Here is a 12568-nt window from a genome sequence, read left to right on the forward strand (position 1 = left end):
GTGAGCACCTTGGAGGACGGGGCAGGGCGAGAACCAGGGGACAAATACACTCGAAGTACCTTACACATCTTGGCGAATGACTTGAATGGCATGTATCTTAATGGCAAAAGGAGCAGAAAAGCAAAAGCTCAGGTGCCCAGTTCGTGAATTGAACTGGACCCCCTACGAAATCCTCCATCTATTGCGACTTCTCGAGATTTCATACCAAGTTCGTTACTAACGGACCAGGGCGTTATACCGCTCGACCATGGGGATCGATTGGGCTTGGTTGACGAAAGAGCGACCTCGATCTGGATATAAGGCAAGGCAAGGCAGGCACCAGGGAAGTCATAGGAGATAAAGAAAGAACGATCCTGTTAGAGGTGCGGGTTATGAATCGAGGCAGGTACGGTCACCGACGGGAGGCAGGTACGGTCAATGAGCCACCACCTCTCGCTACCTTCCTCATATGCCTCAGGTACCTAGCAGGAAGGAAATGGGAGGGTATTTCATCGTCCTCTTGTCTCATGCTATCACAAGCGAAAGGGGCAGGTGGTCAAGTGGTTAAGGAGGCGCCAGTGGAATCCATTCTTCCTTGATCGCCCTCAACCTTCGCTCAATGCTTTAGGTTCAATTCGCCATGAATGACCTTTTTTTGCCCTCTGTGAGTATTACGCCCCAGGAATAGCCCTCGAGTATCGAAAGTATGCGGCCTGGTGATATTCCAGTGCATGAGACGTTGAGAGCAAGAAATTATTGGGCTTTGCACTAGCCGTGACGCATCTGAATGCTGATGACAATGTGGCTTCAATGCTTCATATTATTGGCATACATATCTTCACTCCAAGATGAGAAACTAGCTGAAAGGCAGTTTTGGAGTCCTGGATAGGTAGCCCTGGACGTTTCATGGGCATCGTTAGTCGCAATTCACCGTGATCGGCGCCATGAAATTTAGGAGAGTAATTCTCTATTATTGCATTGTGGCAGCATGGTACCCAGATGATTTGTCTTTGTCCTACACCCATATGGTACAGTATCTCAAAACTCCTTCTCTTCCACAAAACTCGGGAGTTTGCCGTCCGTCTTCTTTCTGATATTTTACAAGTGCAAGGTACGGTGATCCCAGTCAATGCTCTTCCACCGTCTGGTACTGATGACTAGTACAAAAACCCCAAAACGCAATCATTTACTTCTTCCGTGTCTCACTCCAGAACTTCTGTCTCTCCTGCTCGCCTCTCTGCTCAGCGTACTTCTTAGCAGCCTTCTCCGCCTCGCGCTTGCGGCCGGCCTCGAGGTGGTTTCCGGCACCGCCCTTGGCGTTGTGGACGGTCTGCTTCAAGTTGTCGACGATGCCCTTGATGCTGCCGGCGTCAGCCGCAGGGGTTGCGGGGGCAGGAGTCGCGCGCGGGGCCTGGTAGTTCAGACGTGTGGGACCGGAAGCGATTCTGGTCGGGCCGGCTGTGGTGCCGATGGCAGGGCCGGGAGTGGCGATGGGTGTGAGGTTGAAGAGGGAGCGGAAGGCGGCCTTGGAGAAGAGCCAATTCTGGGCCACACCGATGAGACCGGTGATGAAGAAGTAGAACTGGACGCCGGCGGGGAGGTACGAGGTGAAGATTACGGAGAGGGGTCCGAGGATGTACATCATCAGCTTTTGCTGGGCCTTGGCTTGAGGCGTGGAGTACTTGGAGCCGAGCTGAAACTCGACATGTTAGCATCTAGATTGAAGCAAGCTGGGTCGCCTGGGTTTCACGTACCTTGACCATGGCAAACATGGCCATCGGACCGGCAATAGGCAGGAGGAAGTAAGGGTCAGAGACGGTCAAATCCGTGATCCACAGGAAACCACCAGTTTCCATGCCAGGGACGGGGATGCTGGCAGCGCCGTTGAGGACACGGAACATGCCGTATCCAAAGGGGATCTGGAGGAGACCCCAGAAGGCGTTGAGGGGGTTCACGCCGGCGCGCTTGTTCAGCATGGACAGGTCGCGACGGGCCTCAGTCATGGCGGCCGAGTTACCGCTCGCCATGGCCTCCTGCATCGCCTTGCGGGTCTCGTCGTAGGCCGGATCCTGGTGGAGCTTCTGCATCCTCGCCGAGGTGTCTTGGGACTTGAGGAGCGGCTTGAACATGATGAGACGGAGAAGGATGGCCGTCGCGGCGATGGAGCCCCACCACGGCATGCCGGAGAGGACGTGGACGTGTTCGATGGCCCATTGCATCACGCTCGAAGGGCCCCAGCCGAAGTCGAGGCCGAGGGTCTTGAGGAAGCCGATTTGTTCGGGGAGATCGAGGAGGGAGGCGGCATCGAGCTCGGGAAGGGAAGAGGTCGAGGGGGCTGCGGCCTCGGGGACGACGGGTGCGACAGGTGCGGCCGGTGCGGAAGGAGGGATAGATGAAGCGGACGCTGAGGCTGCGTCGACGGACCCTGAGGGCGCAACGGGGGTAGCCGGTGCAGCTGGTGCGACTGGTGACGGTGCTGATGGTGTCGGCTGGGGCTCAGACTTGTCCCAGAGGGAGATTGCTCTTCTCGTCTCGAGGGAGCCGCCGATGGCTACTGTGCCGGCAAGGCCACCTGGTCTGAAGTTGGTCGATCTCAGTGCCGCCCAGGGCGCACTGCCGTTGCGCATCGAGGTTCCAAATTGCCGTCCATCGCCGAGTCGTCTGGGTGCCCGGGAGATCTGGTCACTGCACGTTAGTACTTGATGCGCATTGGATTCCGAAGGCAGAGGGTGGGAGAGGAAAAATGTACACTTTGGCGGGTTATGCTGCTGGCCGCTCTCGTGGAGGGCAGCGAACGAAGAACACCTCTGCTGGGCAGCATGGTGGGCAGTTTCTGAGGGAGGAGGGCTGGGAGGGTGTTGAGAATTGCAGACTGACGCTCCAGTCAGCGTCTTTCTGTCTTCAGCGCGAGTTGCTGGAAATTTTTGGGGACCTCGCCATTGGAACCGCAGACGCGCCGGGGAAATGTCGGGTGGGACGGGAAGCGGGTCCAAGCTCCGGCTCCGTTCCGCGGCCAGGGGAGAGTCACTCAGGTTGAGTCTGGGGGACGAGACTCAGGAAGGTCAGCATTGGATATCCATGACACCGGAAGGATCGATTGTAGCTGTGTAGTTATGGGGAAATTTGCAAAGCTGACGTTGTTGGCTAACCATCAATAAATGAGGGAACATGCTGTATTTTGGTTTCTTTTGATCCTTGCATATGTACGACCCCCGAGTCTTGAACTCGTCACTGTAACCTGGTCCACGCCTACACCATCTGTCCAAGGGACGTACTTTGTAAATGCTTTTACTCTCCCCGTACGCCGATGTATGTAGCCTTGCCTAGGTAAGTAATATATCTGGCTGGGCATTGTTTGTAATGATTCCGACACCGCTTGCAGCAGCTTTCTGTCACTGAGGGATGCCGTCGTTTCTTGCCATCTTCCTTAGAGCAGCTTGCGACCTCACACGCGGTCGGAAATATCCCGTCTTCATAGGTGGACTCGTGCTTTTATTCCCACCCGCCTAGTCACTCCAAGCTCGTCAAATCGTCGAGACCGGTAGAGGGCCTCCGGTGCTTGTCGCGAATCTCAAGGCCGGGGCCAATAGCGTGCGCCGTTCTCCGGGACAAGGGGAACACCTGTAATATGTGTGTTAGATACTATTGCAACATGTGGCGCCATCTTCGGCTGAAATCTCGCAGTATGCGCATGCTCTGGGGATGCATGTATGCGAGCGTCTAACAACTCCGTTTCATACCTTGGTGCCGCCCCATCCTAGCCTGAAGGCAGCCTCGTGTGCAAATAGCTCTCCGAATCCCAGCATCATGCCATTGATAAAGGGGAGGAACAGGTTGATAGCGGCCCCGCGAACCAGGCCCCAGAACGTAGGCGGCTTGTAGACGATGATGGGCGAGTTGGACGAGGGAGGTGATTCGGTGAGATCCTCGCCTTGGGAGTACTGCTCGCTGTCGGATCGGATTGTCACGCCGGACTCGGCAAGGGGGTGGAGGGAGTCGTCGGAAGCCATCGTCGACGCTGGCTTGGGGGTTCGGAAGGTAGTGATCGTGGGGATGATGGGAAACTTGGTCGACGAGCGGGTTTACCGAGATTCGGCGCAGGGCAGTTCGATGATGGGACGGGGAGCTACGGCTACGGCATCACCTCGGAAAATCACACCGCAGCTGCCGCCTCCCCCAACGTGTTGCTGCACTGCGTCGGCTTGGAGTCTGCGGGGTCTGTGCGTAAGTATTCGACTTTCCCCGTCGAAGCTTCAGCCACAATCTAGAGAGATTAGATAAGTCGCAAATGTGGCGGTGTACCTATGGTGGGGTTGGGGCAGTCGGTATGGGCGGTGGCTCCTCCCTCACGTCACAGGGAATGTGCTAGACGGCCAGGTACCTTTCGTTACGGATGCAGCTCCAATGCCCATTGAAGCAGTTACGACCACTAAGCTGCCTGCTATTCGTCTCCCACTTCGCCTTTCAATCACTGCACAGCGCAACCTTCAAAGAAAACTGAGCTTCCAAAAGACCACGGATTCACTGGTGATATCTCTACCTACCTTATTAAACGACCACACCGTTACACACTAGGTTAAGAGACCACACCATTCTCTTTTCATCTTCCGTCCATTTCATCCTTTCTCATCGACACCTCACCATCCCCCGCCATACCACACCAGTACCGTCAACATGTCTGGGAGCTCCAACAGCGCTTCGCGCAACAATATACTTCGCGACTTCAAGAGCCTGACAGGCATGCCCGAAGCTAGGGTAAGGTGTTTGGAAAGAGCGTGGTGAATTACCTGACTAACTTTACGTTAAGTGCACAGAGTACCTCGAATCCGCAAACTGGGACATCGGCCTTGCCGCCCAAGCCTACTACGCTGACCACGACTCCGGTGAGGAGGAAATCGAACCCGTTGCGCAGGATCAAGCTTCTGCTCCTGCTCCCGCCGAATACACCGGTCCCCGAACTCTCGATGGACGACCCGCGCCCGAGTCGGTCGGTAGAGCGAGCACCGTAAAGAAGGCAGCGCCTAAGAAGAAGGGTCTCGCAACGCTTAGCTCTATTGGAGGAGGCCACGCACACGACGACGATGACGATGAAGATGACGAGGACGACGATGACAGAGGCCGCGGCGACCTCTTTGCTGGCGGTGAAAAGTCTGGACTGGCTGTGCAGGACCCGTCTCAACAAGAGGGTGGTGGTGCTAAGAAGATCATCAGCGACATCCTCGCCAAGGCCAAGGCGTAAGTTCACAATGCAAGAGAATGCTACGAGGACGACAGGACTGACGCAGATCAGGAACGCATCCCGGCCAGAGACTGCATCGCCCGCGGGCCCTTCGCGCTCCGGTGCTTTCCGCGGAAGCGGCACCACGTTGGGTGGCGAGGGCTCCGAGAGCCGCAGTATTCCCGACCCTGATGCTCAGGAGGGTGCGGGTGGCTCAGCGGGCGCGACCGGCGAGCCTCAGGAGCGTACACTGCACCTGTGGCAGGATGGCTTCAGCATTGACGATGGCGAACTTCACCGATTCGACGACCCCGAGAATGCGATGGATCTCAACATGATTCGGGCTGGTAGAGCCCCTCTGCACTTGATGAATGTTCGCTACGATCAACCGGTCGACGTGAAGCTTCATCAACACCAGGAGAACTACCACCCATTGCCCAAGACATACAAGCCGTTCGGTGGAGAGGGACGCCGGCTCGGTAGCCCCGTTCCCGGTGAGGGCAGCTCTTCGTCCACCACAGCCGCCCCTGCTGCTTCGGCCTCGGCCAGTGCCAGCTCGACTGGCCCTCAGCAGGCTGTCGATGAGTCTCAGCCTACCCTGACCCTCCGTATCCAGTTGCCCAATGGCACCAGACTGCCTGCTCGCTTCAACACTACCAACACCATCAATGACGTCTACGAATTCGTGCAGCGCGCTTCTGCGGATACCCGCAACAGGTCCTGGGTATTGGCCACGACTTTCCCCAACAAGGACCACACCGATCGCAGCTTGGTGTTGGGCGAGATGTCTGAGTTCAAGAAGGGCGGCACCGCGGTCGTCAAGTGGGCTTAATGCACGAGGCAGACGGAAAAGAAAATGGCGGGAACCGGGCGGCGTTTGGTACTTTGGGGCCCTGACCCGCATTATAGCCGGGTGGCTTTGGGTCTGGGCATTTGAGGCCGTTTGCCTCTGCGTGGAATGTAGACTTTGCTTGAGAAATAGACACGCCCACATGAAACAGTAACATCAGGTCGGCAAGTCCTTTATTGCTTGCTGCCAAAGTACCTTTGTGCTAAGCGTACATGTACTTATTTGTTGTACAGTTTTGAGGCCCTTCAACGCCCCTTCAAATGGTATCATTAATCATCCCTTGCCATACGCCGCTGCGGCAAACTGTTTGTTGCCGATACGTATAAACCAACTAGAAACAGATCCGCGAGGTTCGCATTATTTACAGCCCCTCTTTGGAATACTCTCATGCTGTGCTGCCGCCGCCTTGCGAGATCATGGTAGCCGGACCGTCTAGGAATTTGAAATGCTCAATCGCGATCTGGCAGTTGAGCATGGCGGCGTTGAACCTAGCCTCGCCGGGTGGCAGAATGACCATCAGGTAGGTATTCGTCGTGAACTTGAGGATGAAGAGGTTGAAGCGCGTGCCGGCTTTATGCTCCATGCGCACAAATTGCTCTGCGTTGCGCGGGGTGCCGGTGAAGCGGCTGATGGTCTGCTTGAAGTGCTTCATGATGTTGGACATGCGCTCCAGCCTGTCCTCGGTGGGGTTCCGCTGGCCTTCTTCCGAGGTCCAGGAGGAGACGGCGAGGAAGGAGGTGCGCTCGAAGAGGAGGAGCTCCTCTGCCTCGATGGCGACGCCGAGATTGGCGAGGTTGCGTTCGATCGTGGCCAGGTTGGGGACGAGGTCGTGGATGATGCTCGCCCAGGCCTTGTAGAGGCTCTGGTCCCAGATGCTGGTGGCGAAGGGAGTGATGTCGAAACCGCCGGCGGGGGGCGCGGTCGAGGGGCTGGTGGGGTCGTCGGCGGCGTCTGGATGCTGCTGGTGGAGGTAGCCGATGCTGTTTGCGTACTCTGCGGTGCGCTGGCGGACGACGCGAACGCGGTCGTCGTAGACGGATTCACGGTGGGCGGGGACGACGAGGTCCATCTTGTGGATGAGGACGTAGATCTTGGCGCCCGGGGAGAATTGGAGGAGGGCGGAGATGATAGAAACGTAGGTTGCAAGGTCGCGGTCAATGTCGCGGGACTCAATATCGAAGACGTAGATGAGGACGCCGACGTTGGAGAAGACATGGACGCGCTGCTGGGAGAGGTAGTTTTCCATAAAGGCCTCTTGGCCGCCGCAGTCCCAGAGGTTGAGGGTGAGGTTTCCGAGGAATTTGACGTGGGAGAGGTCGATGTCTATTGTTGCGCCGCTGTTTGGTTCCGTGGTCAGTCTCTATACGGACGAAATAGCTAAAGGAACCACCAGGTATAGGAGAAGAGGGCTTACAGTCTCCGGGTATCACGGGCAATGTAGTTGCTGAAGATGATGCTTCGCATGCTCGACTTTCCCGAGCCACTCTTTCCCATGAGTAGGACCTTCTTCTTCTTGGGCTTCTTGACCTCAGCCAGTGGCGTGTTGCCTGGGCCATTGGTATAGCCGGCGTCAGCCATGTTGTATATAGGCTACCCTGTGCTCGCGATCTGGAGAGCTCTTCAGCACGTGGTGAGGAGGGGTTCGTGGATTGGGTGTGGTGGTGTTCAGCAATTGGGAATTTCGGTGTCGTCGGATTCTTGGTTACGCGATTTGTTGCCGGGGAGTCCTGGGGCTTGCGTAGAGATCGAACACTTCTGAGGATCAAAACGAGTGACTGGTATGCGGTGCTAAAGAAGATGGCTCGATATCGATTGAGTTTGTGTAGCCTCGTTGCGATGTTGAAATCCCCGATGGGCTTGAATGTTGATCATGGCCGCCTGTGGGATGGGCTGTCGCGCATTTCCAGGAGCCTCGCAGTACGTACCTTTATGGTGACCTCCAGGTGAACCGGAGCTTGCGCGCTCCGATAAGATAAGCCACTGCCTGCCCTTGGAGCCCCCCACCACCCACCAACACGACGGCTGAGTGCTGCGAGACTTTGCTTTTCGCCATTGCTCGGTTTTCCATCTTCCAGCCCCAGGTCCACTCGTTCATCCCGTCTATCTGTTGTTTTACCCGCTGAGGAATACGATGGCGCGGGACTACCGAAGACTCTCATCCTCACCGCCGGATTTCGACACAATTTCCTACAAATTCTGGTGTAACTTGCAAGTTCAAGGCGTGCGCATCTAACACTGGGAATGCCATCACTGGAACGGGTGCGACTTTGTCGTCGATGAAACCAAGAGCATCTTGACTTACACCAATGTCGAGATGTCTGCCAAGGAATCTCGTCAATGGGACAATGGGGTGACACGAAGGGCCACGAAAGCGCAAGATACTCATCGGCTCAAGGTGCCCGATGAAAAAGTCTATGCCGGCGAAGACGACATTGTGTAACGGCGCCTTGATGGGCATTCTCGACAGAGGTCGGCTTGACAACCATCGCACGCTTCCCCCGCGACACCACCGCCGATGATCTGATCATCAGACACGGCGGAATCAAACTTTTTTTATGTCCATGGGCCACGGGACATGATCTGTCATCGAGCGATGCAGGTCTTGGTTGTTGCTACTCTGCCACAAAAGTCAACATCGTCATCTGGAAGATGAATCTCGCTGGCAAAGTTGCCCTGCACATGGTCTATGGTGTGTCGAGGCCCAGCCATCGAGGGAGTCCAACCTCTTCTATTGTGTCGTGCTCAATGGAAGGGATATGCTAGAGCCTAGCAGTCCAATGGTCACTGGCTTGACTGGCAAAGCTGTCGAAAAAGGGACTGTTTTGGGGTGCCACAGATGCCCCGCCGCAGGCTGGACTTTGAGACCTTGTCTTGGTTATCGACCCTTAGACTCCCGTCTTAGTTCGGCTCGCTTCTCCCTTCGACTTCGGGCCAATGGGTGCGATGCAGTCACCGAGTCTCGGGATCCCGTCTTGCGCATCAGTGTCTGAATGATTTTGACTAACGATGGGACTAGTGACAGGTTGTCTGTTGGATCCGAGTCGTGCCGTCCGCCCTCTTGAGCATGTTCTGCACGTTCATCCCTCCAAAGCATGAAGCTGCTGGTGTACACAAAGCGAGCACATATGACTGTTCAGATCCCCCACCAGACTGGCCCTGGCCCTGGTGTTTGCTGCTTCGTGAATTCGGTTTCAATCTACACGCTGTTCGTTTTGTGGTTTGTTGTTGTTCTTTCTTGAACGAGTCTTTCTTCACAGGCATAGTTGTGCTTGTTTGTGCCAGCGGTGTTCTGCGCTGGCGATTTTAAGCTCATGTTCAATACGCAAGACGTAAAACAACAGGGATAGGGGCAAGAGACCATCACAGCATGCCCAACATGAACCCCCTGTACACGCATCCGCAGCAGATCCCGCCACGCCGGCCGGAACACCCATCCAGTAGCCGATCACGGGGAACAAGTGCGCCAGGCCAAAGAACCAGAGTCGAAACGCAGTACCGCCCACCGCTGCCAGCCAACAGACCTACCATTCGATCAAGGTATACCTCGCCAGAGAATGCACCAAAGACTGCTGTACCGCCTGTCCCACTTCAGCGGTCGAGTGCCTCTTCGGGACGCGTCTACAGCTCGTCGACGAGGCCATTTGACAGAAGCCGAAGCCCGGTTATGACGCTGCGCATCCTGTCACATAGCAGAGAAGGACACCGAGACAAGAAGAGTCAGGAGGAGGACCAAGAGAACCGGCTGGTTCACGACTCCTGGGAGTTTCCCGTTCCGCCACGGGGCCTTGTACGATCTGGGAACGTCAAGCAGACTTCACCTAAGCGTCGACGTCTGCCGCTAAGAGACTCGATTCTCTTGAAACGCAAAGACTCCTCTGATTCTTCTAAAGCTGGCGGCGTAGAGACGTCAGCCAGCACACCTCGCAAAGCTCCCCCTTCGTCGGAGCCACAGACACCGTCTAGGCCGACGCACTCCATGAGCATGCCGGCGACCCCATCAAAAGGAAGGATGCCGGAGATGCCTAGGTATGCGTGCCCATCGAGGACAACATCTTCAACGTTGGCCAGCTAACCTGGTAACTAGGCTTGGAGCCCGTCCTAAAAATGAGCAGCTCAGTGAGAGCCACTCACAAAATCAACCTGCACGTCTGCCGCCAAGAGACTCCAACCTGGAAAGCTATCGGAAGGATATCAAGGCGTCGAATGATGCTCTACCAGATGGTGAGAAGCCATTGGTGTCTCGTATCTGTTCCATGATATTGGACGAGGAATTTGGCGCTGGCGCCGACAGATCCTCGACTCCCCTCAAAGTCTGGGACACCGTAGCACGATGTCTCGAAGACATATCCCGTCTTGCACAAACAGGAGGCGCTAGCAGAGGGAGCGGAGGGCCTGCGCAAGCCCGTCTGGCTCTGGAATCGAAGTCGCTCCAGGAGACCGCAGGCAGAGCTGGTGGTCAGATCAAGATGGCCGCGACAGACGAACGCAACGCGCAGTCTTCCAAGCAGGATACAAGGTCCAGCGGGGGTTCATCGATTGTCGACTACTATTCCTCGAATAATCAAAGAGAAAGCAGTGGCCAAGGTGGATTGCTGCCATGCCCTTACAGGCTGCGAAATCCGGCACGATTCAACGTCAATGACAAGTGGCACTGCGCCAACGGAAAATGGAAAGATTTCGCAGACTTGCAGTAAGTATCAAATCATTGGCAGAATAGAGAGCAATAACTAAATGGCATTAGGAAGCATATCGCAAAGGATCATAAGCGTTGCGGCGATGCTCACCTCTTTCAGTGCCCGCGGTGTGAGGATGGTTTCTCGGAGCCCAACGCATTCAAGCAACACTTGATGCTACCTAGAGAGCAAATGTGCGAACCAAGATCGGATGGCGACTCTGAATGGGCCGATCCAGAAGATGGCCTCAGTAGTATGAAAGCACAGAAACTATCTGAACAGATGGGCAATAAGGGTTTCGACTCGTGGGATGAGCTGTGGAGGTGGCTATTCCCTCTTGACAGAGTGGTACCGAAGCCTGGTGAGTATTCTAGATCCAAGAATGCAAAGATATTCACTGACAGGCTTTAGTTGCCCTGCCCGCCGTAGAGCTGCCGCTGGTGGAACAGGAAGTCTTTGCTGCCGGCAACATGTCGAACTTGAAGGCTAGCTTGGAGGAACGGCTTCGGTTTCTCGCCTCGCAATCGGCCGACAGCGGCTCATTTTCCGCGCAGATACCCGTTATCACTGCGTCCCTATCCCTGGATGTTGAAGCGCATCTCAGAAGCGTCTTCATCTCTTGTCGCAATCAGGCGCCTGTTCACATCGGAAAGTCATCAGCGTCACTGGACACAACAACTGGTCGACCACGTAACCTGTCGTCTGCGTCTAGCTCCAGCACCAGGAGTCTACAACGATTCATTCAGCGTGGTCCTACGATTGCCGTCAATGAAACCAAGGGTGTGGCTTGGGACGGCCCCGGCCTTGAACGTCAACGTCAACGCCAGACAAGCAGCAGCAACGAAGCGAGGCGCGAAAAGCTGACACGGGCCGCAACGCTTCCAGTCCCAACAATGCTCACGATACCGTTCCCGCGCATATCAGCCTTGACAGAGCACTCTGACGTGGGCCCTAGCCCAGTCTCGGAACACGACACCTCACCCAAAGCCCACTCGGACGCAGAGTACTCTTCGGGCGTCGAGTCAACACCGAGCAGCGCCGGCGGCTACCGGGAATCTAGCAATAGCAACACGACAGCAGACATCCGGTGCAGCAAGTGCAACATGAGAGAGAGTCTCCGACCGGGCGAAGACATCTTCTCAGACAAGCGCCACTTCAGCAGTTCCTCGGCTGCGGCGCAGGGAACACTGAAGTTGACGTGTAGGTTCTCCGACTCGGGAATTGGGATCCTCTGCAAGAGCTGTCGGATGCTTGAAGAGTTGATTAGTTCGTACTCGCGGGCTTCATCACAGGCGTCGGCAAAGTCTGAGCGACTAAGTCTGCCGATGGCAGGTGGTGGTGTTGGTGGTGTTGCCGGTACCACCGCGAGGAGTACCACCACGAGCGCGACAACCAATACGAGCTTGAATACAGCCCCGACGACGGCGCCGCCGTTCTCGCCGAACCCGTCTGTCTCGGTGGACGAGAGCGAAGAGGAGACGCTGTTTGATTTGATTCTCGACTCGGCGACGTACCTGGATGAGGACGGGCAGCGCAAGACAGAGGTTGTGTCGCCCATGTTCCCGCCTCCGCAGATTGGGTTTTCAGAGTACGATCGATATGGGGGCCACGGCGGCGGTAATTGGTTTTGACTCTTTGCCGTTTTGCTCTGTCTCCTTTTAGGATGTTTCTTTTGTTCTTCATCAGGTTGGGGGCGCGGAAATGGAGTGATGTTTGGCGTTTGGGAACCGGCATCACGCACTGCTTTCGGTTTCAGCCGGTTGGAAGTAAAATTGTTTGATTATTCCCCATTTGTTATTGTTTGACCATAAGCTTTGATTTGGTATTTGCTAGGTCATATGGGATACC

At 55.7% G+C, this 12568-nt stretch overlaps 5 protein-coding genes across 5 annotated transcripts; 2 read left to right on the forward strand and 3 right to left on the reverse strand.

Moving 5' to 3' along the window:
* Positions 1-1165: 1165 nt before the first annotated feature.
* On the reverse strand, positions 1166-3017 carry CCOS01_00207 (YidC/Oxa1 family membrane protein insertase; the record flags this gene model as incomplete). The annotated part of the gene is made up of 2 exons (XM_060448404.1): positions 1166-1672; positions 1734-3017. Coding segments are annotated over 2 exons (1791 nt in total), but the record flags the coding sequence as incomplete, so codon positions are not given.
* A 472-nt stretch (positions 3018-3489) lies between these two features.
* CCOS01_00208 (mitochondrial import protein 1) lies at positions 3490-3989 on the reverse strand (the record flags this gene model as incomplete). Its single annotated transcript, XM_060448405.1, has 2 exons — positions 3490-3600; positions 3720-3989. 2 exons carry the CDS (start codon positions 3987-3989, stop codon positions 3490-3492), a joined length of 381 nt encoding a protein of 126 aa, XP_060319843.1.
* A 664-nt stretch (positions 3990-4653) lies between these two features.
* On the forward strand, positions 4654-6029 carry CCOS01_00209 (SEP domain-containing protein; the record flags this gene model as incomplete). The annotated part of the gene is made up of 3 exons (XM_060448406.1): positions 4654-4734; positions 4787-5214; positions 5270-6029. 3 exons carry the CDS (start codon positions 4654-4656, stop codon positions 6027-6029), a joined length of 1269 nt encoding a protein of 422 aa, XP_060319844.1.
* A 403-nt stretch (positions 6030-6432) lies between these two features.
* On the reverse strand, positions 6433-7625 carry CCOS01_00210 (uncharacterized protein; the record flags this gene model as incomplete). The annotated part of the gene is made up of 2 exons (XM_060448407.1): positions 6433-7384; positions 7462-7625. 2 exons carry the CDS (start codon positions 7623-7625, stop codon positions 6433-6435), a joined length of 1116 nt encoding a protein of 371 aa, XP_060319845.1.
* Positions 7626-9414: 1789 nt separating this feature from the next.
* On the forward strand, positions 9415-12351 carry CCOS01_00211 (uncharacterized protein; the record flags this gene model as incomplete). The annotated part of the gene is made up of 4 exons (XM_060448408.1): positions 9415-10073; positions 10132-10737; positions 10789-11081; positions 11132-12351. The coding sequence occupies 4 exons, from the start codon at positions 9415-9417 to the stop codon at positions 12349-12351; spliced, it is 2778 nt and encodes a 925-aa protein (XP_060319846.1).
* Between the last annotated feature and the right edge of the window lie 217 nt (positions 12352-12568).

This window comes from Colletotrichum costaricense (genome assembly GCF_030867565.1).
Source record: "Colletotrichum costaricense strain IMI 309622 chromosome Unknown Scaffold_1.1, whole genome shotgun sequence".
Classification (NCBI taxonomy): Eukaryota; Fungi; Ascomycota; class Sordariomycetes; order Glomerellales; family Glomerellaceae; genus Colletotrichum; species Colletotrichum costaricense.